Source organism: Coregonus lavaretus (assembly GCF_964263955.1).
Source record: "Coregonus lavaretus genome assembly, contig: HAP1_SCAFFOLD_123, whole genome shotgun sequence".
NCBI lineage: Eukaryota > Metazoa > Chordata > Actinopteri > Salmoniformes > Salmonidae > Coregonus > Coregonus lavaretus.
In genome coordinates this window covers 1008789-1034999 of record NW_028165834.1, presented here as the reverse complement: position 1 = coordinate 1034999, position 26211 = coordinate 1008789, and the positions used below count along the sequence as shown (strand labels likewise).

The window sequence follows — 26211 nt, the reverse complement described above, 5'->3', positions numbered from 1 at the left end:
TCAGCTGTAACAAAAACATTTATCTCCACATCTAGAGCTTGAAACTTGTATTCTTTCCCATCTAACATCTGATAAGTCAAAACTTGTTCGACAAAAATAGCCTGAAGGAAGTATTTTGGCCTAACTATGCGTCTGACAACTTGTTCGATCTGTGGAGAAAAGACCAGCGCTGCTCAGTGTTTCCCTATAGCAGTAGAAACACGAACAGCGCCGTATGTATACCAAATATTAAACAGCGCTCCTAGGAGGTTGGTTCTATGTTTCTGGGAAATGTCGTTAGTCTTTTTGTGATTGAGTAGGCTCGTTTAAAAATAAATATTTGTTATTAATAATGGCAATCCAAGAAACAACAGGATACACCCCAGCCTTCTTCAGCGGTAGGCTATATATATAAAATACAATACCACATGGTTACATTAATCAATAGGTTAATTGTGCCTATTTAGTAAGTGTTCAGCCTAATTATAATAGGCCTAATCTATGCTAATTAATAATTTATTTATTTATTTTTATTTCACCTTTATTTAACCAGGTAAGCCAGTTGAGAACAGGTTCTCATTTACAACTGCGACCTGGCCAAGAAAAAGCAAAGCAGTGCAATAAAAACAACACAGAGTTACATATGGGGTAAAAAAAAAACATAAAGTCAGAAATACAACAGAAAATATATATACAGTGTGTGCAAATGTAGCAAGTTATGGAGGTAAGGCAATAAATAGGCTATAGTGCAGAATAATTACAATAGTATTAACACTGGAATGCTAGATGTGCAAGAGATTATGTGCAAATAGAGATACTGGGGTGCAAAAGAGCAAAATAAATAACAATATAGGGATGAGGTAGTTGGGTGGGCTAATTTCAGATGGGCTGTGTACAGGTGCAGTGATCGGTAAGGTGCTCTGACAATTGATGCTTAAAGTTATTGAGGGAGATAAGAGTCTCCAGCTTCAGAGATTTTTGCAATTCGTTCCAGTCATTGGCAGCAGAGAACTGGAAGGAATGGCGGCCAAAGGAGGTGTTGGCTTTGGGAATGACCAGTGAGATATACCTGCTGGAGCGCAGACTACGGGTGGGTGCTGCTATGGTGACCAATGAGCTAAGATAAGGCGGGGATTTGCCTAGCAGTGATTTATAGATGGCCTGGAGCCAGCGGGTTTGACGACGAACATGTAGTGAGGACCAGCCAACAAGAGCGTACAGGTCACAGTGGTGGGTAGTGTATGGGGCTTTGGAGACAAAACGGATGGCACTGTGATAGACTACATCCAATTTGCTGAGTAGAGTGTTGGAGGCTATTTTGTAAATGACATCGCCGAAGTCAAGGATCGGTAGGATAGTCAGTTTTACGAGGGCATGTTTGGCAGCATGAGTGAAGGAGGCTTTGTTGCGAAATAGGAAGCCGATTCTAGATTTAACTTTGGATTGGAGATTCTTTATGTGAGTCTGGAAGTTGAGTTTACAGTCTAACCAGACACCTAGATATTTGTAGTTGTCCACATACTCTAGGTCAGACCCGTCGAGAGTGGTGATTCTAGTCGGGTGGGCGGGTGCTAGCCGCGTTCGATTGAAGAGCATGCATTTAGTTTTACTAGTGTTTAAGAGCAGTTGAAGGCTACTGAAGGATTGTTGTATGGCATTGAAGCTCGTTTGGAGGTTTGTTAACACAGTGTCCAATGAAGGGCCAGATGTATACAAAATGGTGTCGTCTGCGTAGAGGTGGATCTGAGAGTCACCAGCAGCAAGAGCGACATCATTGATATACACGGAGAAAAGTGTCGGCCCAAGAATTGAACCCTGTGGCACCCCCATAGAGACTGCCATAGGTCCAGACAACAGGCCCTCCGATTTGACACACTGAACTCTATCTGAGAAGTAGTTGGTGAACCAGGCGAGGCAGTCATTTGAGAAACCAAGGCTATTTAGTTCAGCGTTTGCTCTCTGACACTTATGTTTTCATTTCATCATTTTGGTGACTTCTGCTGGATGTGGACAATTGAATACTCTAACCTTGCATTGCTATTTGCTAAGTGGTTTACGGCTGGTTTTACAATAAAACAATATTTTCTACTTGATAGGCTACGAAGAAATTGCATTGTAAAATGGTAATTACATAATTAGTACCTATTACAATTTTGTTTTCTTTGGGTATTAAATAAAGTACCACCATCTTTTAGACCCTTAAATATATTTATTTTAATTGTATATAAACTACAAGTTAATATGCTATAGTAGAACTAGACTACTTGTAGAATTCAATGCGGATCTTGTTCCTCAACATTTTAATTCGGCCTGTTGCGTGTGAGACAGAGACAGAGACAGAGATACTGAGAGAGAGACAGAGGAGAGAGGGAATGTGTGTGTTCTTCTGAAAGAAGGTGGGTTATTTCGCTGAGGATCCTGGGTACATAGCTCCATAGTAATGCAGCGTAGAGTACTTTAAACACACATGCAACGCAACAACACAGGGACGAGAGCAAACTGAGAACACACACTCCTGTGGATACATTGTTGCTCTGGATTTTACGGGTCTCTCTCTACACTGTAAATACGCTTAGTTTAGTTACATTGTATTCACATAATCGCTTCTGTAACCTACCCAATTGATATGACCGCGTCCTGTTCCGCTTGCTTGGGGAGAGAGAGTACAACAACAGGAATTAATCGTAGCTACACCGTTCTGGTCCCTTCGAGACGGTTTACCGGGAAATGGTAACGTTTGCACGGCATTGGAAGGACCATGGTTGAGGCGAGCAGCAAATTTCTCCTAATTGTAGTCGGCTCCGTCTGTTTTATGCTGATCTTATATCAATACGTCGCGCCCGGGGTTATCAATTTCGGCTCACCACACGGGTATTTCACTGAGGAGGACGATGGAGGGGACATTTTCCCTTCCCCAGACCCGCACTACGTCAAGAAATACTACTTCCCAGTCCGGGATTTGAAGCGAACGGTGGAATTTGAAATCAAAGGTGAAGACGTGATAGTTTTTTTACACATTCAGAAGACAGGAGGGACAACGTTCGGGAGACACCTGGTTCAGAATGTGAGGTTGGAGGTTCCGTGTGACTGTAGACCGGGTCAGAAGAAATGTACCTGTTATCGACCCAACCGAAAAGAGACCTGGTTATTCTCCCGGTTCTCCACCGGTTGGAGTTGTGGCTTGCACGCGGACTGGACCGAGCTAAAAAATTGTGTTCCTGGAGTTCTAGATAAAAAGGAGACCAAGATGAAAAATGAAAGGTGAGATAAAACAGGCTAGTTGACTGGTTGTATCAGGCGTGTCAGTGTTGGGCTGGAACAAATGCGTGCACAACTTGTGGGTCTCCAACAATTGACAATTGTTGAAGATTGAAGATCATTAATTATCGGGTGGTATTAGCGAGCATGCCTGGACGATTCTCTCTAGCTCTGTGTGTGTGTAGCGAACGTGTGGCCTTGCTGTAGCAGCAGATCCGTCGCAGTTTGTTTGACAGTGTTTTAATGACAGGCTGTCATATGAATTTGTGTTGAGCGGTTCTGGTTTTTACCATATCCGAAGGGATAGATTTATAGGGTAACCTAACTGTCAACTCGAATTAGCTATAAGAGAATCATGCTGTCAAACTAAGCAGTATTAAAATAGTAGCTCTTGATCCTTCTTCAAAATTGTAGCATATCTACAGTTGAAGTCGTACGTTTACATACACCTTAGCCAAATACATTTTAACTCAGTTTTTCACAATTCCTGACATTTAATCCTAGTAAAAACTCCCTGTCTTAGGTCAGTAAGGATCACCACTTTATTTTAAGAATGTGAAATGTCAGAATAATAGTAGAGTGATTTATTTAAGCTTTTATTTATTTCATCACATTCCCAGTGGGTCAGAAGTTTACATATACTCAATTAGTATTTGGTTGCATTTCCTTTCAATTGTTTAACTTGGGTCAAACGTTTCGGGTAGCCTTCCACAAGCTTCCCACAATAAATTGGGTGAATTTTGGCCTATTCCTCCTGACGGAGCTTGTGTAACTGAGTCAGGTTTGTAGGCCTCCTTGCTCACACACGCTTTTTCAGTTATGCCCACACATTTTCTATAGGATTGAGGGCTTTGTGATGGCCACTCCAATACCTTGACTTTGTTGTCCTTAAGCCATTTTCCCACAACTTTGAAAGTATGCTTGGGGTCATTGTCCATTTGGAAGACCTATTTGCGACCAAGCTTTAACTTCCTGACTGATGTCTTGAGATGTTGCTTCAATATATCCACATAATCTTCCTTCCTCATGATGCCATCTATTTTGTGAAGTGCACCAGTCCCTCTTGCAGCAAAGCACCCCCACAGCATGATGCTGCCACCCCCGTGCTTCACGGTTGGGATGGTGTTCTTCGGCTTGCAAGTACCCCCTTTTTCCTCCAAACATAATGATGGTCATTATGGCCAAGCAGTTCTATTTTTGTTTCATCAGACCAGAGGACATTTCTCCAAAAAGTACGATCTTTGTCCCCATGTGCAGTTGCAAACCGTAGTCTGGCTTTTTTATGGCGGTTTTGGAGCCGTGGTTTCTTCCTTGCTGAGCGGCCTTTCAGGTTATGTTGATATAGGACTCGTTTTACTGTGGATATAGATAATTTTGTACATTTTTCCTCCAGGATCTTCACAAGGTCCTTTGCTGTTGTTCTGGGATTGATTTGCACTTTTTGCACAAAAGTACGTTCATCTCTAGGAGACAGAACGCGTCTCCTTCCTGAACGGTATGATGGCTGCGTGGTCCCATGGTGTTTATACTTGCATACTATTGTTTGTACAGATGAACGTGGTACCTTCAGGCGTTTGGAAATTGCTCCCAAGGATGAACCAGACTTGTGGTGGTCTACCATTTTTTTTCTGAGGTCTTGGCTGATTTCTTTTGATTTTCCCATGACGTCAAGCAAAGAGGCACTGAGTTTGAAGGTAGGCCTTGAAATACATCCACAGGTACACCTCCAATTGACTCAAATGATGTCAATTAGCCTATCAGAAGCTTCTAAAGCCATTACATCATTTTCTGGAATTTTCCAAGCTGTTTATAGGCACAGTCAATTTAGTGTATGTAAACTTCTGACCCACTGGAATTGTGATACAGTGAATTATAAGTGAAATAATCTTTCTGTAAACAATTGTTGGAAATATTACTTGTCATGCACAAAGTAGATGTCCTAACCGACTTGCCAAAATTTAGTTTGTTAACAAGAAATTTGTGGAGTGGTTGAAAAACGAGTTTTAATGACTCCAACCTAAGTGTATGTAAACTTCTGACTTCAACTGTAACACTGATGCATCGTTTTAGTGGTATGTTAAACGCTTGAAACATGTTGAACATTGATTACTGTAAACCATTGGATCAACATTCGATCATAGAATTGTTCAAATACAGTTAGGCCTAAATTGAGGATTCTACTGAAATAAAAAGTTTATTTTGGAAAAGCAGATCTTAGCATTGCTACATAGCTTACTTCTTGATCATCAAGGATCACTATGCAGGCAGACAGTCAGACAGTCAGACAGGTTGGAAGAGAAAACTGCCATTACTGTAATTCAGAGATAGGTTTTGGCTACTGCCCTGGCCTTCTCTCTCTTTCTTTGTCTGTCTGTCTTTTTTTGGAGGTTTGTTGGAGAAAGAGGACCCCTGCAGGGGGGTTGACTCCACTCAAATCCGGGTCGATTACTTCTGCTGGTTACACACATACACTGTACTGCTGGTATTCCTGGCATCAGGCTCTGTGATGGTCAGAGGTGATGATGCGTCTAGCTACCCCCGGAGGCTGGAGGGAGGATGTTTATCTGCACTCATCAGTTTCTACCCAGTTTACTTTGTGTGTGTTTGTGTGCGTGTCTTGGTGTCCTCAACACTATTTTCCCCTCTCTCTCTCTCCCTCTTTCCTTCTCCATCTCTCTCTCTCTCGCTCTCTTTCCCCCCTCTCTCCATCTCTCTCTCTCTTTCTCTCCTCTCTCTATCTCTCTCTGTGATGGTGTCATTTTATAATCAAACAGCAGGCATGCTTTCCGCTTGGTGGCTTTATAGCTGTTGGACCTCTCTCTTCCCCCTCTTTCTCTCTCTCTTTATCAGAGCGTGATTTCTGCATTAGGGGAAATGTATTTTTTCATGGAAGATTTACTGCAATTTCCCAAATGTCTGTTTTACCTAATGGACAACTGTCTGTCCTAATGAATGGTTATATATGGGAGGAGGGGGGAGTGGAGTGGAGGAGAGTGGAGTGGAGTGGAGGAGGGGAAAGAGGAGTGGAGGAGGGTAAAGAAGAGTAGAGGAGTGGAAAGAGGGGGAAGAGGAGAGGATGAAGAGGGGGAGTGGAGGAGGGGAGGGGATGGAAAGGGTAGAGGAAGAGAGTAGAAGAGGAAGGCCGTGTAAGAGGAGGGGAGGGCATAGGAAGAATGAGGGAAAGAAGAAGATAAGAGGAGGCATGGGAAAATGGGTAGGGCTTTTGAGTGAAACGATGGAGAAGAGGATGGTGTGAGTGAAGGCTGAGAGTGTTTTGTTTCATTGCTGTGGAGGGGGAGGATTCAATTAGCATGCCTGTCAATCTGCCTGGATCATTCTCTGTTTCAGATCACTGCAGGGTGAACTGTGTGCGGGTGCGTGACTGACCAGACAGGTTGTCGTGTTTTAATCCAATCAGATTATCAGGGATTAATCTTGGGCTGCTCGACATTCCAAAGATGGTTACTCCTTCATCCCTACAATCCCAACACCACATTCCCACACTGGGAATCTCAGTTTTCCTATACAAGTGTGTTTGTGTGCACATTTTCCCAGCATTCTACAATCCTTTCTTTCTTTCTTTCTCTCTCTCTTTTTCTCTCTCTCTGTCGCTCTCTCTCTCAATGTGGAATACAAGGCAAGCTTTTAGGCAGTAATTAGATGTTTGCAAACAGGTGACAAACACACACGCGCGCACACATACAATCTACACTGAGTATACAAATCATAAAAACAACATCTCTTTCCATGACATAGACTGACCAGGTGAATCCAGGTGAAAGCTATGATCCCTTATTGATGTCACTTGTTAAATCCACTTAAATCAGTCTAGATGAAAGGGAGGAGACAGGTTAAAGAAGGATTTTTAAGCCTTGACATGGATTGTGTATGTGTGCCATTCAGAGGGTGAATGGGCAAGACAAAATATTTAAGTGCCTTTGAACGGGGTGTGGTAGTAGGTGCCAGGCGCACCGGTTTGTGTCAAGAACTACAGCGCTGCTGGGTTTTTGACACTCAACAGCTTTGTGTGTGTATCAAGAATGGTTCACCACCCAAAGGACATCCAGCCAACTTGACACAACTGTGGGAATCATTGGAATCAACATGGGCCAGCATCCCTGTGGAACGCTTTTGACACCTTGTAGAGTCCATGCCCCGACGAATTGAGGCTGTTCTGAGGGCAAAAGAGGGGGGGTGCAACGCAATATTAGGAAGGTGTTCCTAATGTTTTGTACACTCAGTGGGGGGGAGAGGGAGAGATGGTTAGAGAGGGAGAGATGGTTAGAGAGGGAGAGATGGTTAGAGAGGGAGAGATGGTTAGAGAGGGAGAGCCTGCACTGTGTAAATTGTTACAGTTTGCTTCATTCTCACTCTGGGTTTTTGGTGTCATGCCAGTAAATGTTTGAGAGTGCTGTGTTGTGTGTGTGTGTGTGTGTGTGTGTGTGTGTGTGTACACATACACACACAGTCTTGTATAACTAACCTTGTGGGGATACATAATTCAGTCCCATTCAAAGTCCTATTTTCCCTAACCTTAACCCAAAAAACAAACCTTAAACCTAACCCTAGCTCCTAACCCTAAACCTAATTCTAACACTAATTCTAACCTTAACCCTAAACCCCCTAGAAATAGCATTTGACCTTGTGGGGACTAACAAAATGTTTGTTCGTTTACTATTCTTGTGGGGACTTCTGGTTAAACACACACACTGTGAGGTGAGAGGTTTTCTCTGTGGCGTTTTCGCTCACAACAAGTTGACGATAGTGATGGCAGGACTACAACTAGAGTTGAACTCTAGTTCACAACCCACCCAGGGATTGAAGGACATGTTACATACTGCGCCACTGGGCTCCATTTAGGCATGTTCTACTCAACATATTTCTATCTGAACATTCCACAATGTTCTGCCCTACTGAACGCAACCCTGCTCTTTCTCTCCTAAGGGATTTCTCAGCCCACAGAACAATTAGCCGTGCACTGACTGATTAGCAATTAGCCAGCATTTCTATGGTTCTTAATAAGGGCCGCTACGCTAAGCTATGCTTGCAGTGGGAACATGATTACAGCTTATTAATTAGCCTAGCATTTAGCATAGCGTTAGCTGGGCAGCAGTGGAGGCTCCTCAGAGGAGGACGGGGAGGACCATCCTCCTCAGTGAATTTCATAAAAATAGTGAAACATTACAAAAGTTATCATTTTATAGATACAATTTTACTAAATATATTCACGTCACCAAATAGTTTATGAAAACGCACTGTTTTGCAATGAAGGTCTACAGTAGCCTCAGCAGCACCCTGTAGGGTAGCACCATGGTGTAGCCGGAGGACAGCTAGCTTCTGTCCTCCTCTGGGTACATTAATGGTTATCACCCCCTTCCATGGACTTACAGTATCAGAGCTCTTGCAGCATGAACTGACATGTTGTCCACCCATTCAAAGGATCAGAGAATTAATCTAGTACTGAAAGCATAAGCTACAGCTAGCTAGCACTGCAGTGCATAAAATGTGGTGAGTAGTTGACTCAAAGAGAAAGAAAATAGTTGAACAGTTAACAAATTAATTTATTCCAAATTTAAGGAGAAGCGAGAGAGCTATATTTCTTAGTAAAATATTTTTTTCACTTACTTAGCTAACATCGAATGCAGCTAGCTAGTTTAGCCTACTCAAACACCCGGCTCAAACAGAGAGTGATGTTATGTTAGCTAGCTGCCTATCCAACACTGGAACTCTTCCAAGTCAAGGTAAGCTTTTGGTTTTATTAATTTATTGCCACCGGGGCCCGCCGGTGTAACTGCTAAACTGCTTGCTGCTGACTGTACACTGTACTGCATGATTGTAGTGCGTTTACTAACGCGTTAGTTCTAGTAGCTATGTTGACTATGACGTGACAACGATGTATTCTGTGTGTAGCGGTTAGCGGTCATGATATGAAGGTTTAGCTTGGATGGGTTTTTCCGCCTGGTCACAGACACCTGATGTGAAGTCCACAAGCGAAGGAAAAAGGTGAGAGGAGGAGAGCGCGTAGATAGCTGCGAAATTATATATACACAACAAGCTGTTTGTATGTGGCTACTATGAAAGTGAACTGAGTTTGCATGTGATCAGGGGTGTATTCATTGCGCTGATTCTGTTGAAAACGTTTCTTAAACGGAAGCAAACGGAATGATACGGGGATAAACATAAACATACCAGAATTTGTCCAAAAGAAGCTCTCATTTTGCAACTGTTGGACTAATGATTACCCTACATCAGCTAGATGCAGGCAAGAGTGTGCAAGGCGGTATTGAATGTGTCACTGTCTGTCACCTTGATTACTCAAGATTCTCTTGACCTGTGGACCTACGTTGTTAATCTACGTTGTAAAATTCATAGACTAGGTTGTAGTAACCTCATGATGGGTATAGGGAAAATATGAGCATCATGTAGTAGCCTAAATCTATCAATGTTACATTGAGCTTGGTGAATGGAATATGAATGACAGTCATCCAATATGCTGTAATATAAATAAGGTCATGTTCATTTAAAAAAAAATCATCCTCCCTCATCATAAACGGCACCGAAAGCCACTGCTAGCCAGTGACTGATTAGCAAGAAGAGAGCATTTCTATGGTGAGTGTGTGTGTGTGTGTGAGTGGCGGTTAGGGCAAGCATGTGAACAGAGCCGATGTTCTGACAGCCATGCTAATTGAATTGTGGGAAAATGCAAATTCCAGACTCGGCGGAGAAGGAGTTAAAGTGACACACACCAACAGACCTACTGAACTCTCTCTTTCCTATCCACTCTCTTCCACATTGTCTGTCTGTCTCTGTATGTCTGTCTCTGTATGTCTCTGTCTGTCTGTGTCTGTCTGTCTCTGACTGTCTCGCTCTGTCTGTCTGTCTGTGTCTGTATGTCTGTCTCTGTCTGTCTCTCTCTCTGTGTGAAGGGTGTTGTTTCTTTTGTCATCCTGTTGTTTTCTGTTCCATGTGTGCCAGTTTCCTGCGCAGAGGGGAAATGATGTGTCAGGATCAGGAAGTGCTTATCTCCAAATGTTCTGATCTGGGTTTGAGATAGATACACTATATATACAAAAGTATTGGACACCCCTTCAAATTAGTGGATTCGGCTATTTCAGCCACACCCATTGCTGACAGGTGTATAAAATTGAGCACACAGCCATGCAATCTCCATAGACAAACATTGGCAGTAGAATGGCCTTACTGAACGTGGCACCATCATAGAATGCAACCTTTCCAAAAAGTCAGTTAGTCAAATTTCAACTGTAAGTGCTGGTATTGTGAAGTGGAAATGTCTAGGAGCAACAACTGCTCAGTCGCAAAGGGGTAGGCCACACAATCTCACAGAACGGGACCGCCGAGTGCTGAAGCACGTAGAGCGTAAAAATCATCTGTCCTCAGTTGCGACACACTACCGAGTTCCAAACTGCCTCTGGAAGCAACGTCAGCACAATAACTGTTTGTCTGGAGATTCATGAAATGGGTTTCCATGGCCGAGCAGCCGCACACAAGCCTAAGCTCACCATGCGCAATGCCAAGCGTCGGCTGGAGTGGTGTAAAGCTCGCTTCCATTGGACTCTGGAGCAGTGGAAACGCGTTCTCTGGCGTGATGAATCATGCTTCACAATCTGGCAGTCCGACAGACAAATCTGGGTTTGGCGGATGCCGGGAGAAAGCTACCTGCCCTAATGCATAGTGACAACTGTAAAGTTTGGTGGAGGTGGAATAATGGTCTGGGGCTGTTTTTCATGGTTCGGGCTAGGCCCCTTAGTTCCAGTGAAGGGAAATATTAACGCTACAGCATACAATGACATTCTAGACAATTCTGTGCTTCCAACTTTGTGGCAACAGATTGGGGAAGGCCCTTTCCTGTTTCAGCATGACAATGGCCCTTGCACAAAGCGAGGTCCATACAGAAATGGTTTGTCGTGATCGGTGTGGAAGAACTTGATTGGCTTGCACAGAGCCCTGACCTCAACGCCATCGAACACCTTTGGGATGAATCAGAACTCCGACTGCGAGCCAGGCCTAATCGCCCAACATCAGTGCCAGACCTCACTAACGCTCTTGTGGCTGAATGGAAGCAAGTCCCCGCAGCAATGTTTCAACAATTCATGGAAAGCCTTCCCAGAAGAGTGGAGACTGTTATAGCAGCAAACGGGGGATGAACTCCATATTAATGCCCATGATTTTGGAATGAGATGTTCGATGAGCAGGTGTCCACATACTTTTGTTCATGTAGTGTATATATACACACACACACACCTAGCTCTGCATCACAGAGCACTGGAGATTTGCATCATGGGTAGAAGCAAGAACTCTGAATGTGGGTACGTGTGTGTGTGTGTGTGTGTGTGTGTGTGTGCGTGCATGCGTGTCTGTGTGTTTCCCCACCACTCCACTCCCCTCAACCTTCTCTCTCTCTCTTGCTTCACTGCTTCTACTCTGACTCTTGACTTCAAAGACACACACACACACACACACACACAAGCTCCATTCACCAGTCACTCATCACTGACACAGCCTATTCAGACTAGGCTAAGAGAGAGAGGGGGAAGAGGGGGAGTGTATGAAAAGAGAGAGTGGGGGGAGAGAGGGGGAGTGTATGAAAAGAGAGAGAGGGAGTGTATGAAAAGAGAGAGGGGGGAGAGAAGAAAAGAGTGAGTGCACAAGAGAGATCTGCTTCTTGACCGCAGGGAACCTCTGAGTCACAAACACACACTCACTCACCCACACGCAATGTAGTCTGAACCTACCCCCGTACGTGTACACACACACACACACACACTTGCCCGTACCTGATGATTGGGCACATTGTCGTAATGTTTGTGCTACTCAAACACTCACTCACACACACTAACTAATGATCTCCTCCACACCTTGTCTGTTCATCCTGCTCTTCTCTCTTTCTTTATCTACTCTTCCTCTTTCTTTTCTCATCAGATGACACAAAGGGCTGTCTCGATAATCCCTCGCTCCACCTGGAGGGGAGGGGAGGGGGGGGGGGGGTGGGGGTGGTGGGTGGACTCCTGCTGCGTAGCAATAACCAGTGACCTGAAAAACGGCAGCTTCCCAGCCATCACAGACAGAAGATCTATCTGGAGAAAGAGGAAAGGGGGGGGGGGAGAAAGACAGAGAGAATGGGGCCAGGGAGACCAAAGGAACCAACAGCAAGGAAGAGGGGAAAGACAGAGGGACAGAGGGAGAGATGCTACGTTAGAATCAGTCTCTCCTCTCTTCTCCATGACATGTTACTCATAACAATCCGAGACACTCATCCAGCATTTTCAGAGACCGACACACACACACACTGACTCTGTAATGAAAAAGGCTGGCAGTTCTGGACTAGTGTGATGTTTTTGTGTGCGTGAGTCATATGAAAATGTGTGATTGATGTGGTGATGTCACTGTGTTATGTGTTGTTTGGTGTCACATGGCCCATTGTCTCCTCCCTGTCATGAACTCTTTTGTCTCTCCTTCTTCCCTTTATTCTTCACCTTTACACTATTTGTTTAATGTAAATGTCAGTCAACAGTGCCTGAAGAGAGCTTTCTAAACTCGGTCACCCTCAAAGCCTTTTACCTATAGTTTGGTTTGGGGTGTGTGTGTGTGTGTGTGTTTTATAAAAAATCGTTTCTTTTGTGTTTGTCTGTTATGGCTGTGTGTGTTTTCTTTGACCTGTTCTCATTAATAAGCCTGTGTCCTGACTGGTGCATGTTAAATGTCAAATGTGTGTGTGTGTGTGTCTCCAGTGTTGTATGAGGAGTCAGTCAGTGATGTTGATATAAGCCCAGCTCAGCTGAGGACCAGTCTCAACATGCCTAGACACAGCTAACCAGGATGACAAGCCTTACTACAGACACAGCTACAGTCCCTAATACTGCACTGATCAGAACTCCATGAGGGAGGAAGTGGAGGGGTGAGAGACAGAGGAAGATGGGACTAGAGAGAGGGAGAGATAGAAAGGGTAGAAGAGATGGGGAAGGATGGAGAGTAAGAGTGAGGAGAGACTTCGGGAGAGGGTGGGCGATAAAGAGAGAGGAGGAGAAAGAGAGAGAAAGTCACTAGGAAAAGGAATGTTTCATCACCTCCCCCCCCCAGTGTGGAATGTTAATCGCCACAACGAGGGTAACCCTTTTGTGTGTGTGACTGATGATCACAGAAAGGCTCTGACTATAGACACACATCTAGGATTCAACACAGCAGCTGGTCTATTGGTTACAGCGTTGGGCCACTAACCGAAAGGTTGCCAGTTCGAATCGACAAGGTGAAAAATCTGTCGCTCTACCTTTTTAGTTAACCCCCCACAACAACAGCTCCACGGGCGTCCAATGTGGCAGCCCCCCGCACCTCTCTGATTTTAGAGGGTTTGGGTTACAAGCGGAAGTTACGTTTCGGTTGGACCTCAATTGATGATAAAAATAAATGTAATCCTTTAATTTAAACACACACACTCAACTGGTTATTATGAAGCCTACTATGTTGGCTTTATATTAAAAGTGTATAAACGAGGTGTTGGACATGATGGAATCTGAGTTTTGAAACAGTTGCATCAATATTTTAGTCTGACTTTCTCTCTCTGGTAACCTGTTGGTCGTTTGCTGACCTCCATATCAGGTAAGCCAGGTTGAGTTGGGGGGGGGGGGGATTTTGCAGCTTGTTAATCAAATATTCGAAGTTGTTTTAACCTTGATGCCTCATGCCTGGACATTCGTATGTGTGTTTGTTTGTCCTGTTGAGAGATTGAGTTGTTTTAATATCTTGGTGCTTGCCTGGTCGGTGTGACTAAAGGCTTCAATTTTCTAACCTAAGGAAACCACGTTTCACTCCGTTCCATTTGATCCATTCCAGACATTACAATAAGCCAGTCATCCTATAGCTCCTCCCACCAGACTCCACTTGTTTGTGTGTGTGTGTGTGGGGGGGGGGGGAGAGACTTCCCTCCTTCCTCTCATTCAGACTTGTGGAGATGTGTGAGCAGTTTCCAGTGATCTCTTCTTCCTGCAAAACAGTCCTCTAATTTTCCATCCTTCTATCTTTACAGTCTTATAATTTCTTTATTTTCTCCCATTTTTTTTCTATCCTTTTGTAGATTATTTCTCCTTCTCTTTTTCTTTTTTTTGCTTTCTCTTTCTCTATTTGCTCTTCCATTTCTCTCTTGTATCTGACCCTCTCAGTAGGCAGGTTTCCATTGACCAGGTTAATTCGTCAAAAGCAATGTCGCAAATCATTGCGACGTGTAATGGAAACGGACGATATAAGAGAGATTCTCTAAAGATCGACGACATTTTTATCCGTTCGACGGGTGGATTTTTCTTTTATATAACTTTCTTTATTGTGACTGATGTAAACGGTGTTTATGAAATAAATGATTATCGCCAAATCATTTGAAGGAGTTTCCCTTGTGGCCAGCTTACAATAACTTGCTGAGGGAGGGATGGGAGGGAGGGATGGGAGGGAGGGATGGGAGGGAGGGATGGGAGGGAGGGAGGGGAGGGAGGGAGGGAGGGATGGAGAGGAGGGAGGGAGGGAGGGAGGGTAGAGGGAGGATATGAGGGTTTGATGACAGCTGGACCACATCAACAATAAGGATTGGGTTTGTGTGACATCATTACTCTGCTGCTCTGGGACAACGTTGGTATCCACTGGCAACCGGACCACATTCCCCAAGAGGCTAGCTGACGTTAGAATAGTATTCCCCAAGTGGAGGTGTGTGCGCTGCATGCAGCATGACCACTGATCAACTATAAGATAATAGTAGGATCACTTGGCAGATTTTAATTCCTTCTCTGTGTTGCGTTTGAATCGTTCCCCCTTTGTCGCTCTGTAATCCTTCCCCTGTGGAGCAGTGTGTTGACAGTCAGGTTCCAGTAGGGCCCTGTTACAACTGGAGAGAGATCAGACGGGGGGACGTTGGCCAACTCCGAGGTCTTATCCCATTTATTGGATTTTGAGACACAGAGGTCTAGACAGTTATAAAACCTTCTGTATTGAGAAACTCTCAAGTTGAACCTTGTCAGAGAAATGAGTTGTCTGATCGTCTCGCTTGCCAGACTCATGGCGCTCCAGAGACTAGTTGTCTGCAGTCAATGACAATGAGTGTAAAATCCATCATTATATAATCCATGCCCAACAAGACACTAAGTCTCTCTCTCTCTCTCCTTCCCAATCTCTTCCCTTGTCAAAGATGAATCAGTAACCCACGGCAACCACTCCAAAGGGCAGAAGTGATAAACGCGCTGTTAAACACACACAGACAAACAGACAGTGTAGGTGAGATGAGGATCTGCCGGCGGGTCTGAAGTCTGAGTATTCTGCTGTGTTAATGTTTAACGTCTTGGCACACACACACACACACACACACAGTATAGTAGAAGGCTAGTTGAGACTGCAGGCCTTGACCCAGTGTGGGAGGTTTACAGCCACACACACACCCCCAGGGTCTTATCTGGGATTTGTTTAAGATTCCTTGGATTCTCTCTGATTCCTCCCTCATTAGTAGAATTCTGTTCCCTGGGGCTGGTCTGGTCTGGAGAGCTTCTCTCACACACACACACACACACACACACACACACACACACACACACACACACACACACACACACACACACCATGGTTGAGTGCAGTAAGATGGGTAAGTCTGGGACCAGAGGAGCATAAGGAGAGGGAGTTGGGGATCTCTCTCTCTCTTTCTCTTCTTTCCCCTCAGCAGTCTGTATTTCTGCTCTGAGGACTTTCTTGTCTGGTTGGCAGATCTGTGTGTGTGCTTGTTTTCCTATCAGGATCCCAATGTCCTAACATTTCACCTGAATGTCCTGAAAAGGTAGAAAAACAATAACTTTTTTGGTCCTGAATTTGTTCAAATGCTATTTTAAGCTAAAGGGTTAGGGGTTTTGAGGTTAAGGTTAGGGGTAGGGTTTAGGGAAAATATGATTTTTAATTGTCAAACATTTCTACACTCCAAAATGTCCTGAAATGTAATAAAAATAAAGCTGTGTGTGTCGATTGGCCATGGTGATCAGACAATCACGGAGCATTGCCAAGACGACAGCTGGGCTGGCTCGGAATTCCGGTGCATCTGATCTGGGATTGGGATCGCAGGGGAGCGTCTGCCAAGGACACACACACACACACACACACACACATACATATATACACACACACACACACACACAAAGAGGAGGGCATCGCAGGGGAGCATCTGTCTGGATCAGGGGAGGGATGAGAGGAGAGGTGAAGGGTTGATTAGGGGGGTGAGATGTCACAGGGATTAAAGAGGGGGAAGGAGAGGGAGAATGGAGAGATGCAGGCTCTAGTCTGAGCAGAGAGAATCAACATGTCATATCAATGAACTGATCACACAAAGACACTCAGCTTATCTCTTTCTCTCTCCTCTTCACTCCCCTTTTCTCATTCCTCTTCTTTTTTGATAGCATCATAGGGAGAAAGAGATCGATAGACGGAGAGAGGAGGGGGGGGGGGGGGGGGGGGGGTGAGAGAGAAGAACATTAGCTCAGCTCAGAGGAACTGAAATTCAATTCTAGCTCTAGCAGTAGTCAGATCTACAAAGTAAAGTAGGGGTTTAAACACCAACAGAACGCCTGAACATGCAACTGGCTTCCTTTACACTTTAAAGCCACAGTTTAAGTTATCCAGTTATTTCAATTAATTAAGTTTATCCTTTGATTTGTTGCTGGCCCACTTACAGAGTGTGGCTTTAATGACCTGATGCAAATTTTCACTTAATATTATCTTTTAGTTTTCTCTCTCTATCTCTCTCCTTCATTCTCTCTATTTTCTCTCTCGATCTTTCTGAGCTGCAGCCATAAGCATGTCCGTCACACTGGCCTTAATCTCTGAGTTTGCAGCTGCCACCAGTGTGTGGGTGCGTGCGTGCCTGTGGGCATACATTTGTGTTGGGAAAATGTTGGGACAAATCTGACTTCCCAATTCAGTCATTATGTTGGTCACCTTTGTGTCTGTGTGTGTACGTGTTCTTATGCGTATGCACGTCTGTGTGAAGCTTGGAGCTCAAGTTACACTCTCAGACAAAAGGCCTCTTTCACCCTGCTCTTTATGTGGGGGAACACACACCCCGCTCTGTACAAGAAAGACTGTTGTTGCCCCTGTTGCACAATATTTCATTATACCCCCCTTTCCTCTCTTCTCCTGTCTTTCCATTTTTCCTAGGAATCTGTTGTTGCCCCCTCCCTCCTCTACACACACACACACACACACACACTCACACACTCCCCCAGGCATGGCTCATTAGCCCCTAGGCTTTCTTTAAACAGGTGGGCCATGTTTGGCAGAGACCCCCGACACACACACACACGCTCACATCACTCATCCTTACCCCCCATTCACCCCCTCCCTCTCCCCAGGGAAAACACTCAGTCCCCTGCCAGAATCTCTAATCCAGACCCAGGCTTCTCTCCGGGCCCAGAAAGCACTAGGCCGGATGGCTGTTGACTCGTCTGTCTGTAACAAGCAGATATGCATGGTGTCGAAATGGTATTTTTGCCTGTAGGGCTCTTCTCTCTTTCTACCACTCTCTCTGTCTCTCTTCTTTGTTTCGACTAGACTTGACTATTACCTCTTGAGGTTAGTTAGGTAATAAGGTTAGGAGGGTGCTGGCGAGGGGGCAGACAGACTGTCTTATTGGATTGGTTTAGGGGATTATCCCCTTGTTAAGTAAATACGTAGTCGCTTATAGAACAGTGTTTAAACACACTAACCATGTCCTACCTTTTCCACGACACGGACAGAGACTAGTGGTAATACTATGGAGGAGGGAGAGGAAGAAGAGGAGGAGGAAGAGGGAAGAGGGAAGAGGAGGAGGCGAGGAAGAGGAGATGAGGAAGAGGAGGAGGAGAGGAAGAGGAGGGGAGGTCTAGAGTGTTTAAATGTTAAATACCTTATCACTCCAATTTCACACTCCCGTCTCCAGCCACGATATGACACACACTAATCCTGGCCTGAGGGGAGGGGGGGTGTGTCACTAACGCCATCTGTCACTGTTAACCTCATTAAGCAGTCCTTGATTACCCCAACCTACCTTAAAGCCAGTCACTCACTCACCTCTCCCCTCCTGCCTTTAACTCCCTCTTCAACCCTATCCTAACGCTGTGTGTGTGTGTGTGTGTGTGTGTGTGTGTGTGTTGTTTTGCTGGGAAAATACCTAAAACAAGCTGTTTCTTGATGCATGCCTGCCCCAGATACTGAGGTCAAGGGAATCAGTTTACACACACACACACACCCTGATGACATGGGCTGATATCATCAGAATGTACAGCTAGTACATTCCATTGGCTCTGACTCCCACAGTCTGAGAGGGCTGAGGGGTGTGGAGAGGAGACAGGCCAAGGGCTTTCCCTAGAAAGAACTACACACACACACACACACACACACACACTGATACTTTTCACATACACACATATTTGGGAATCGTTACAGGAATAAATGTTGGCAGTTCACTCTTGCTCTCCCTCTCTCTCTCTTCATGTGTAAATATGAGTTTGGATTGACTTATCTCTGCCGCCAAAGAAATAAGCAGCTTAATACAGCCACAGCCAAACAGACAGTGTGTGGATGCTTCCCTTTCCTTGCTTAGAGGGGAAATGTCTTTTGACAGTAGGTGAGGAAAGAACAATTTGGGGAGAAATGTTTTCTCTGCATATTTCTTCTTTTTGTTACTGCAGAATGTTGCAGTGATTTGAGTAAGATGACGTGAGGGGGGGATAGAAAGGGAGGACAGCAAGAGAAGGGGGGAGAGAGGGATGATTGAGAGAGAAACGGGGAAGAGAGGAAGGTAGGATAGAGAGAGAGATGAGAGGATCGAGGGAGAGAAGGATAAAGAGGGAGGGTGGGTGGATAGAGAGAAAGGAGGGTGGGTAGAGAGAGAGAAAGGAGGGTGGGTAGAGAGAGAGAAAGGAGGGAGGGTAGAGAGAGAGAAAGGAGGGAGGGTAGAGAGCGAGAAAGGAGGGTGGGTAGAGAGAGAGAAAGGAGGGAGGGTAGAGAGAGAGAAAGGAGGGTGGGTAGAGAGAGAGAAAGGAGGGAGGGTAGAGAGAGAGAAAGGAGGGTGGGTAGAGAGAGAGAAAGGAGGGAGGGTAGAGAGAGAGAAAGGAGGGAGGGTAGAGAGAGAGAAAGGAGGGAGGGTAGAGAGAGAGAAAGGATGATGGAGAGAGAGAAAGGAGGGTGGAGAGAGAGAAAGGAGGGTGGATAGAGAGAGAGAACGGAGGGAGGGTGGATAGAGAGAGAAAGGAGGGAGGGTAGAGAGAAAGGAGGGAGGATAGAGAGAGAAAGGAGGGTGTGTAGAGAGAGAAAGGAGGGAGGGTGGATAGAGAGAGAGAAAGAAAGGAGGGAGGGTAGAGAGAGAGAAAGGAGGGAGGGTGGATAGAGAGAAACAGAAAGGGGAGGGTAGAGCGAGAGAAAGGAGGGTGGATAGAGAGAGAAAGGAGGGAGGGTGGATAGAGAGAGAAAGGAGGGAGGGTGGATAGAGAGAGAGAAAGAAAGGAGGGAGGGTAGAGAGAGAGAAAGGAGGGAGGGTGGATAGAGAGAAACAGAAAGGGGAGGGTAGAGCGAGAGAAAGGAGGGTGGATAGAGAGAGAAAGGAGGGAGGGTGGATAGAGAGAGAGAGAAAGGAGGGAGGGTAGAGCGAGAGAAAGGAGGGTGGATAGAGAGAAACAGAAAGGGGAGGGTAGAGAGAGAGAAAGGAGGGTGGATAGAGAGAAAGAGAAAGGAGGGAGGGTAGAGAGAAAGATAAGAGAGAGGGGATGGAGGGTGTGGAGAAGGATAAAGAGGGAGGGAGAATAAAGTGAGAGAGAGAGAGAAAGGGAGACGGGGAGAGGATGAGGATGAGGGAGGTGAGAGAGAGAAGCCAGAGGTTTGTGTTCTAGAGCAGGAAGCTGGGATTTCCTCAGGAGACAAGCACTGTGTTTCCTTATGATAACATGGAGACCTGCACTGGTAGAAAACACACACACACACACACACACACACACACTCCAGTAGCTGATCCCACTGCAGGCGGCTTCAAGCCAGGGTTAAGAGCAGAGTTGAATTCCTTGCTGGATATTTGTTCTTTTATATTATTATGCAACAAAGACAACAACATTGCATATATGCATTTATTTATTTATTGTGTTTTTTTGTAGCTGGTGATATAGCTGAGCCTGCTGATGGCTTTTCTCATTAGAACAGAAGCCATAACTTTGATAAATCACTCTGGCTTCTGGCCACTGCTGCTCTCACTGGATTACAAAACTAATTGAACATTCTTCTCCTTCGCCCACTCTCTCTCTCTTCATATTTCTCTCTCTTTCTCCTTCTCTTTATTTGTTACTTTCTCTAGCTCATGTTTTCTCTCACTTTCTCAATCAACATACTGTGTGTGAGAGAGAGAGAAACATGTACGGTTATCAAGTACTGTACTGTAAAGGGGACTTTTCTCTGAGCAATACTGAGGCGTCTTCTAATGAGACGATGGGGAGATGGTGTGCATGCGTGTCTGTGACAGTCTTCAAAGATCACACTCCATTCCCCTTGTTGTGATGCCCTCTCCTCGCCCCTGTATTACTGTGCGTGTGTGCGTGTACATTCCTGAGTTATGTGTAAACTTTGATGATGTGATACAACCAGTATGACAGGATAAGGAGTGTCTGTGTACGCCACTATGGCGTAAAGACAATAACACATTACAGGAAAAACATCCTCTCTCTCATGGGCACACACACAGGTGTGTCTGAGGTGGCTTAGTGGGGTTCGTCTTCCTCCAGAGTATCTACCCTGCTGTTGAGAGATGACTCATACTGCATCTGGGGATGGGGGGGGGGGGGGTGAGAGTATTGTTTTTATGTTGTGTGTACTGTGCCTGTGCCAGCAGTTTCCTGCACCGTAGCCTGAACACTGACCCTAGCCAATCGCTCTCTCGCTTTCCCCCTGGTTCCAATGAGTTGTATTTCCCAGGGATTGGAACGATAGTAACAAACCATTGCAAACACTGCCACCCTTTGGCTATTTGTGGAACTATGCAGTAAAAGTTATCAGTACATCTACATTTTAGCAGACGCTCTTATCCAGAGCATTTAGGGTTAAGTGCCTTGCTCAAGGGCACATCGACAGATGTTTCACCTAGTTGGCTCAGGGATTCGAACCAGCAACCTTTTGGTTACTGGCCCAATGCTCTTAACCACTAGACTACCACTAACCTCTCTCTTGCTCTCTCCCTCATCTCTCTTCTCTCTCCTCCTTTAGGAAATTCTACTACATAACCCTCTTAAGGGACCCAGTGTCTCGGTACCTCAGCGAATGGAGACACGTCCAGAGGGGCGCGACGTGGAAGACCTCATTACACATGTGTGATGGACGTACCCCTACGCCGGAGGAACTACCAGCCTGCTACGAGGGTTCTGATTGGTCAGGATGTACCTTGCAGCAGTTCATGGACTGCCCTTATAACCTGGCCAATAACAGACAGGTGAGAGACCAATGAATGGACACACACACACACACACACACACACATTTGGAGAGGATAGACTCATTTTATGGTCCACACAATGTTGAAATGTACTAACCTACCTTTACTTTTTCCTGTAGGTTCGTATGCTAGCGGACCTGAGCTTGGTAGGCTGCTACAACATGTCTACAGTCCCAGAGCAGAGGCGTTCCCAGCTGTTATTAGACTCTGCTAAGAAGAACCTGAGGGACATGGCCTTCTTCGGCCTGACAGAGTACCAGAGGAAAACCCAGTTCCTGTTCGAACGCACCTTCAGACTGAGGTTCATACGACCCTTTATGCAATACAACAGCACCAGAGCGGCCGGAGTGGATCTGGACAACACTACGGTGAGTGTGTGTGTTTTGTCATTTGGAATGTTTTATCACACCAGGATCCTGTGCCCTTTTCAGAGTTTTCCACCATATTGGCTGTACTTGGTTGTTCAATTGTTGAACAAAGTTGAACAGACAATGCCCCACCATCCACAGATGTTTGCATCAGGAATGGATTGTAAACTGACCTTCTCCTTCCCTCCATCTCGCTCTCCCTCCCTCCCTCCCTCCCTCCCTCCCTCCCTCCCTCCCTCCCTCCCTCCCTCCCTCCCTCCTCTCCATCCCTCCCTCCCTCCCTCCCTCCCTCCCTCCCTCCCTCCCTCCCTCCCTCCCTCCCTCCCTCTGTACTCCAGGTGCAGCGCATCGAGGAGCTGAATGAGCTGGACATGGAGCTGTATGATTACGCCAGAGACCTGTTCCAGCAGAGATACCAGTACACCAGGCAGCAGGAACGACGGCTGCAACGACTCAGGACCCACAACCAGAACCACAATGGTCAGGGGTTAGGGGTCGAGGGTCAAGGTCTGGTAGTGGGCCTGTGGCCTTCTAGATCAAAACAAACCCCTGGACCAGGAGAGGGAGAAGTAGAGGACCCAGAGGAAGGGGGGAGAACAGAGGAGGTGGGAGGGAGATTACCGACAGAAGACTATATGAACCAGATAATGAATCGTTGGTAACACACACACTCATCGGAGGTTAGAGGTCAGGGGTGAAAGTGTATAGGGTAGCTATGGAGACTGAAGTAGAGGAGTGAAATGGATTGAATGTCGCTGACAACCGGCTTTCATCCTTCCCTCTCTCTCCCTCTGTCTCTCTCTGGTACCCCACGTAAAGGGCACGGTGAAAATAGCTATAGTGGGGAAACCTCTGTACTTCCTGGATGTATAGCTCCAATCAGAGAGCAGAGCTTTGAACCATTGGACAGTAAGTTTTCCATTGGCTGAGCTGAACCAAGGAAGTGAAAATGTGACATCTACAGAAAAAAGACTGTACGTAAAGCAAGAGTTGGACTATGTATAAAAAGCTTTTTGCTTGAAAATCAGCCACCATTTCAGAGAAGAACATGCGTCTTAATGACGCAATTCTCATTTTAGAACTACTATGTTGGTTATTATTTAGTTTTTATGCTTTCTTTTAAAGCAGAATTGTAATGACGCTGAGACCAATGTTACTGCCTAAAGAAACAAGTGATTCTTTTATTTTGATGTTTTTTAAAGGAAATGTAACCGCTAGATGGACGTACCATGGACCATAGCCATTATTTAAACATTATGGGGACATTATGCATATATGTGTGTAGACAACTGGGTAACAATGAATCCAGATGACATCCTATTCCCTTTGTGGGGCACTACTTCTATTCCAACACCTTATTATTCCTTATGTAGTATGCTACTTCTGATGCCCTATTCCCTATATAGTGCACTACTTTTCATCAGAGCCCTATGTGGCCCTATAAGGAATAGGGTGTGATTTGAGATGTGGCCATGGATGTGATGAATGTTCGAGCTGATCTGATGGAGTGTAAATGGAACTGAGCCCAACCCTACTTTTGATTGGTAGTTAGTGCCTCTCAGGACAGGGATGATGACTATTAGGTCTACCTGATATTTCAGGCTCACACCACTTTTATTTTTTGACTACTTTTTCTGTGTGTCTGTCTGTGTGCGCATACATGTATGTCAGTGTAAATAGTGTGTATGCATTTGTAAATATCCAGTGTGATTGTGTGTGAGATAGAGAGAGTGAATGGCTGTAGCATTGCTGTGTGATTGACTTGCTATATGACAAATATCTTGCCATAGTGTTAGAGGGCTGAATGGGAACCCTTTTAATTTATTCCTAACATGGAGGGAGAGACACACACAGACAAACGCTTGAGGTAGAGGTTTCCCTTAACCCTAGGTAACCTTAATATCTGACTGTGTATCACTCCCACATGAATACCACTATGTCCAAAATACAGCACTACTCAGTGATGATAAAGCTTTTGGAGTACCTCAAATTATAACAAGTCAAACTGCTATAAACTTCCTTTACAATAATCTTATCGCTTAAACTAGTGTCTTAAATATTTCTGTTGAATGAAATTGAACATTTCCATCACAAACATTTACTTCCTGTTTATCTCAACTGGTTTTTAAAATGTTCTGCACATGATGTCCCGTTCCCTCTATCAGCACCATTCAGGCAATTTTTCTTAGGATTGCAAAAATGGATCATCAAACCACCAATTAAAATATTTTGTTTTTGTAAAAACTGTCCCTTCTTGTTTTTGTGTTATTATTTCAAACATTGGTGCACTCATATACTGTATATATGTTATACACGCTCTCTTTCGTTCTCTCCTTCGTCCTCTCTCTTGTTCTCTCTCTCTGTCTCACACACACAGTAAAACTGCAGAACCTTGACCTCCCATAAAACAGCCTGTTCCCTCTTAATGACAGGCTTGGTCCTGTCAACACTGATCTACTGTCTACTTCAATCTACACACACATCTCCATCCAAGGCCAGCCAGAACAAGGCGGGAACGACCTGTGGCTTGAGTGGATGGTGGGGGGTTGAAGGGTGTAAATTAAGCTTCATGTCCTTGGTGGATTGAGGAGAAGAGGGAGGGAGGGAGGGAGGGAGGGAGGGAGGGGGAGGGGGGGTAGAGGCAGAGAGGGTAAGGGATCAAGTACAGTCAGGTCTTTAGAGGTGGTGGGGGGGGGTAGAGGTGTAAATAACACTTAATTCCCTTCATGGATCAAAGACAGGAGCAAGGGTAGTGGGGGAAGCTGTAAGGAAGCAGCGGTCATAATCAGCCTTCACTCATGATGAATAGCAACTCGTGATCTTTGATTGATTTTGTTTGCCAGTTAAAACACACATATATAATGCATACATTTAAAAAACACAAAGGGGAAAACACAAAGTCAGAGACACACCACAGGGCTGAACAATATTTCCCTGGACAGAGAGTATGTGGTGTACTATAGTATACTCCATGTCTATAATCTCTGATTGGCCCTTTGTGTCAATACACACAAACCCTGGGTCTCTGTCATTCCAAGAGCAGACAAGTAAAACTAACAGTAATGGGTGAGCTGCAGTGGACTGGAATCCAAGAGATAAAGGAGCAACTCCCCTATCTATCACGTGTGGATTCTTCTATAGGAAAATGAAAAACGGGCCATATCGTGACCTACCATCTCATCAGGGCCCAGCCATCCTACGAGGTCACGGCTAAATCGTACCCCTGTGACATTGAGTTTATCGAGGGTCCTTATAAAGAACATAGCCCAGAGTCTGTGTGTCTGTGTTGCTCGTTGAATATAAAAGGAATATACAGTACAGCCCCACTAACACCCAGAGATTTATACTGTCCAGTCTATCTGGCCATGACCCATGGCTTGTCCTCGTGGACCCTTGTTTGAATTACCATTAATCAGACATTTATGAACACAAACACACACACACCTAACGGGAAAGCAGATGTGGGTTCGGCTGAGTCAATGGAAGCTATATGGATTACAAGTTAGAGATGGGCCTTAACGTGTTTCTCTTATTTGTGATTTAATATGTTGAATAATATTTAAAGGATATGGCAATATATCATCAATAACTGTGACTAGCCAGTATTAATACCAAATACAACTGCCTCCTTCTCCTCTCTACAGGTTAATGTTGATGATAGTGTTCCCCGCTTCACTGGTGATGAATTAGCTTCATGTTGGGGACCTCTCCTCACCCCCATTATACTGACATGGAGACTTTAATTAGCAAGGACTCACATGAAACCACAGACACACACACACACACGGTAGAGTGTGTTAATATTAATGTGAGTGAGTTTAATTGGGGTTGTTTGCACAGGGCTGGTCCTGTGTGTAACCTATAAAATGGCAGTCGTGCGAGATGCGACAGCAGCCAGGGAGAACGCCGACCTCCCGCCCCAGGGACGCCATTTTATATTTGACCCCAGAGATGACCACCACCTCCCATAATTCATCTGGAGACATCACCTTCCTGACAGACAAACGGCCCCTGTGGGGAGTGTGTGTGTGTGTGTGTGTGCGTGCGTGCATTTGTGCAGGCGTGTGTTTGTGGGGGAGGAGGGCATGTGTGTGTGTGCATCTGCATGCATGTGTGTGGTGTGTCTATT

The 26211-nt window shown here is 45.1% G+C and overlaps 1 protein-coding gene across 1 annotated transcript; it reads left to right on the top strand.

Annotated features, from left to right (window-relative positions):
- The first annotated feature begins 2399 nt into the window (after positions 1-2399).
- LOC311115396 (heparan-sulfate 6-O-sulfotransferase 1-A-like) lies at positions 2400-24331 on the top strand. The gene is made up of 4 exons (XM_084190571.1): positions 2400-3240; positions 21490-21712; positions 21834-22082; positions 22421-24331. The coding sequence occupies exons 1-4, from the start codon at positions 2738-2740 to the stop codon at positions 22742-22744; spliced, it is 1299 nt and encodes a 432-aa protein (XP_084046697.1). The 5' UTR covers positions 2400-2737; the 3' UTR covers positions 22745-24331.
- Positions 24332-26211: the final 1880 nt, after the last annotated feature.

Excerpts from the sequence above, each read along its gene's own strand:
- LOC311115396 (XM_084190571.1), top strand. The coding sequence starts at position 2,738 with ATGGTTGAGGCGAGCAGCAAATTTCTCCTAATTGTAGTCGGCTCCGTC. Across the intron at positions 3,241-21,489 it reads ACCAAGATGAAAAATGAAAG|GAAATTCTACTACATAACCC; the intron begins GTGAGATAAAAC and ends CTCCTCCTTTAG. Across the intron at positions 21,713-21,833 it reads ACCTGGCCAATAACAGACAG|GTTCGTATGCTAGCGGACCT; the intron begins GTGAGAGACCAA and ends TTTTTCCTGTAG.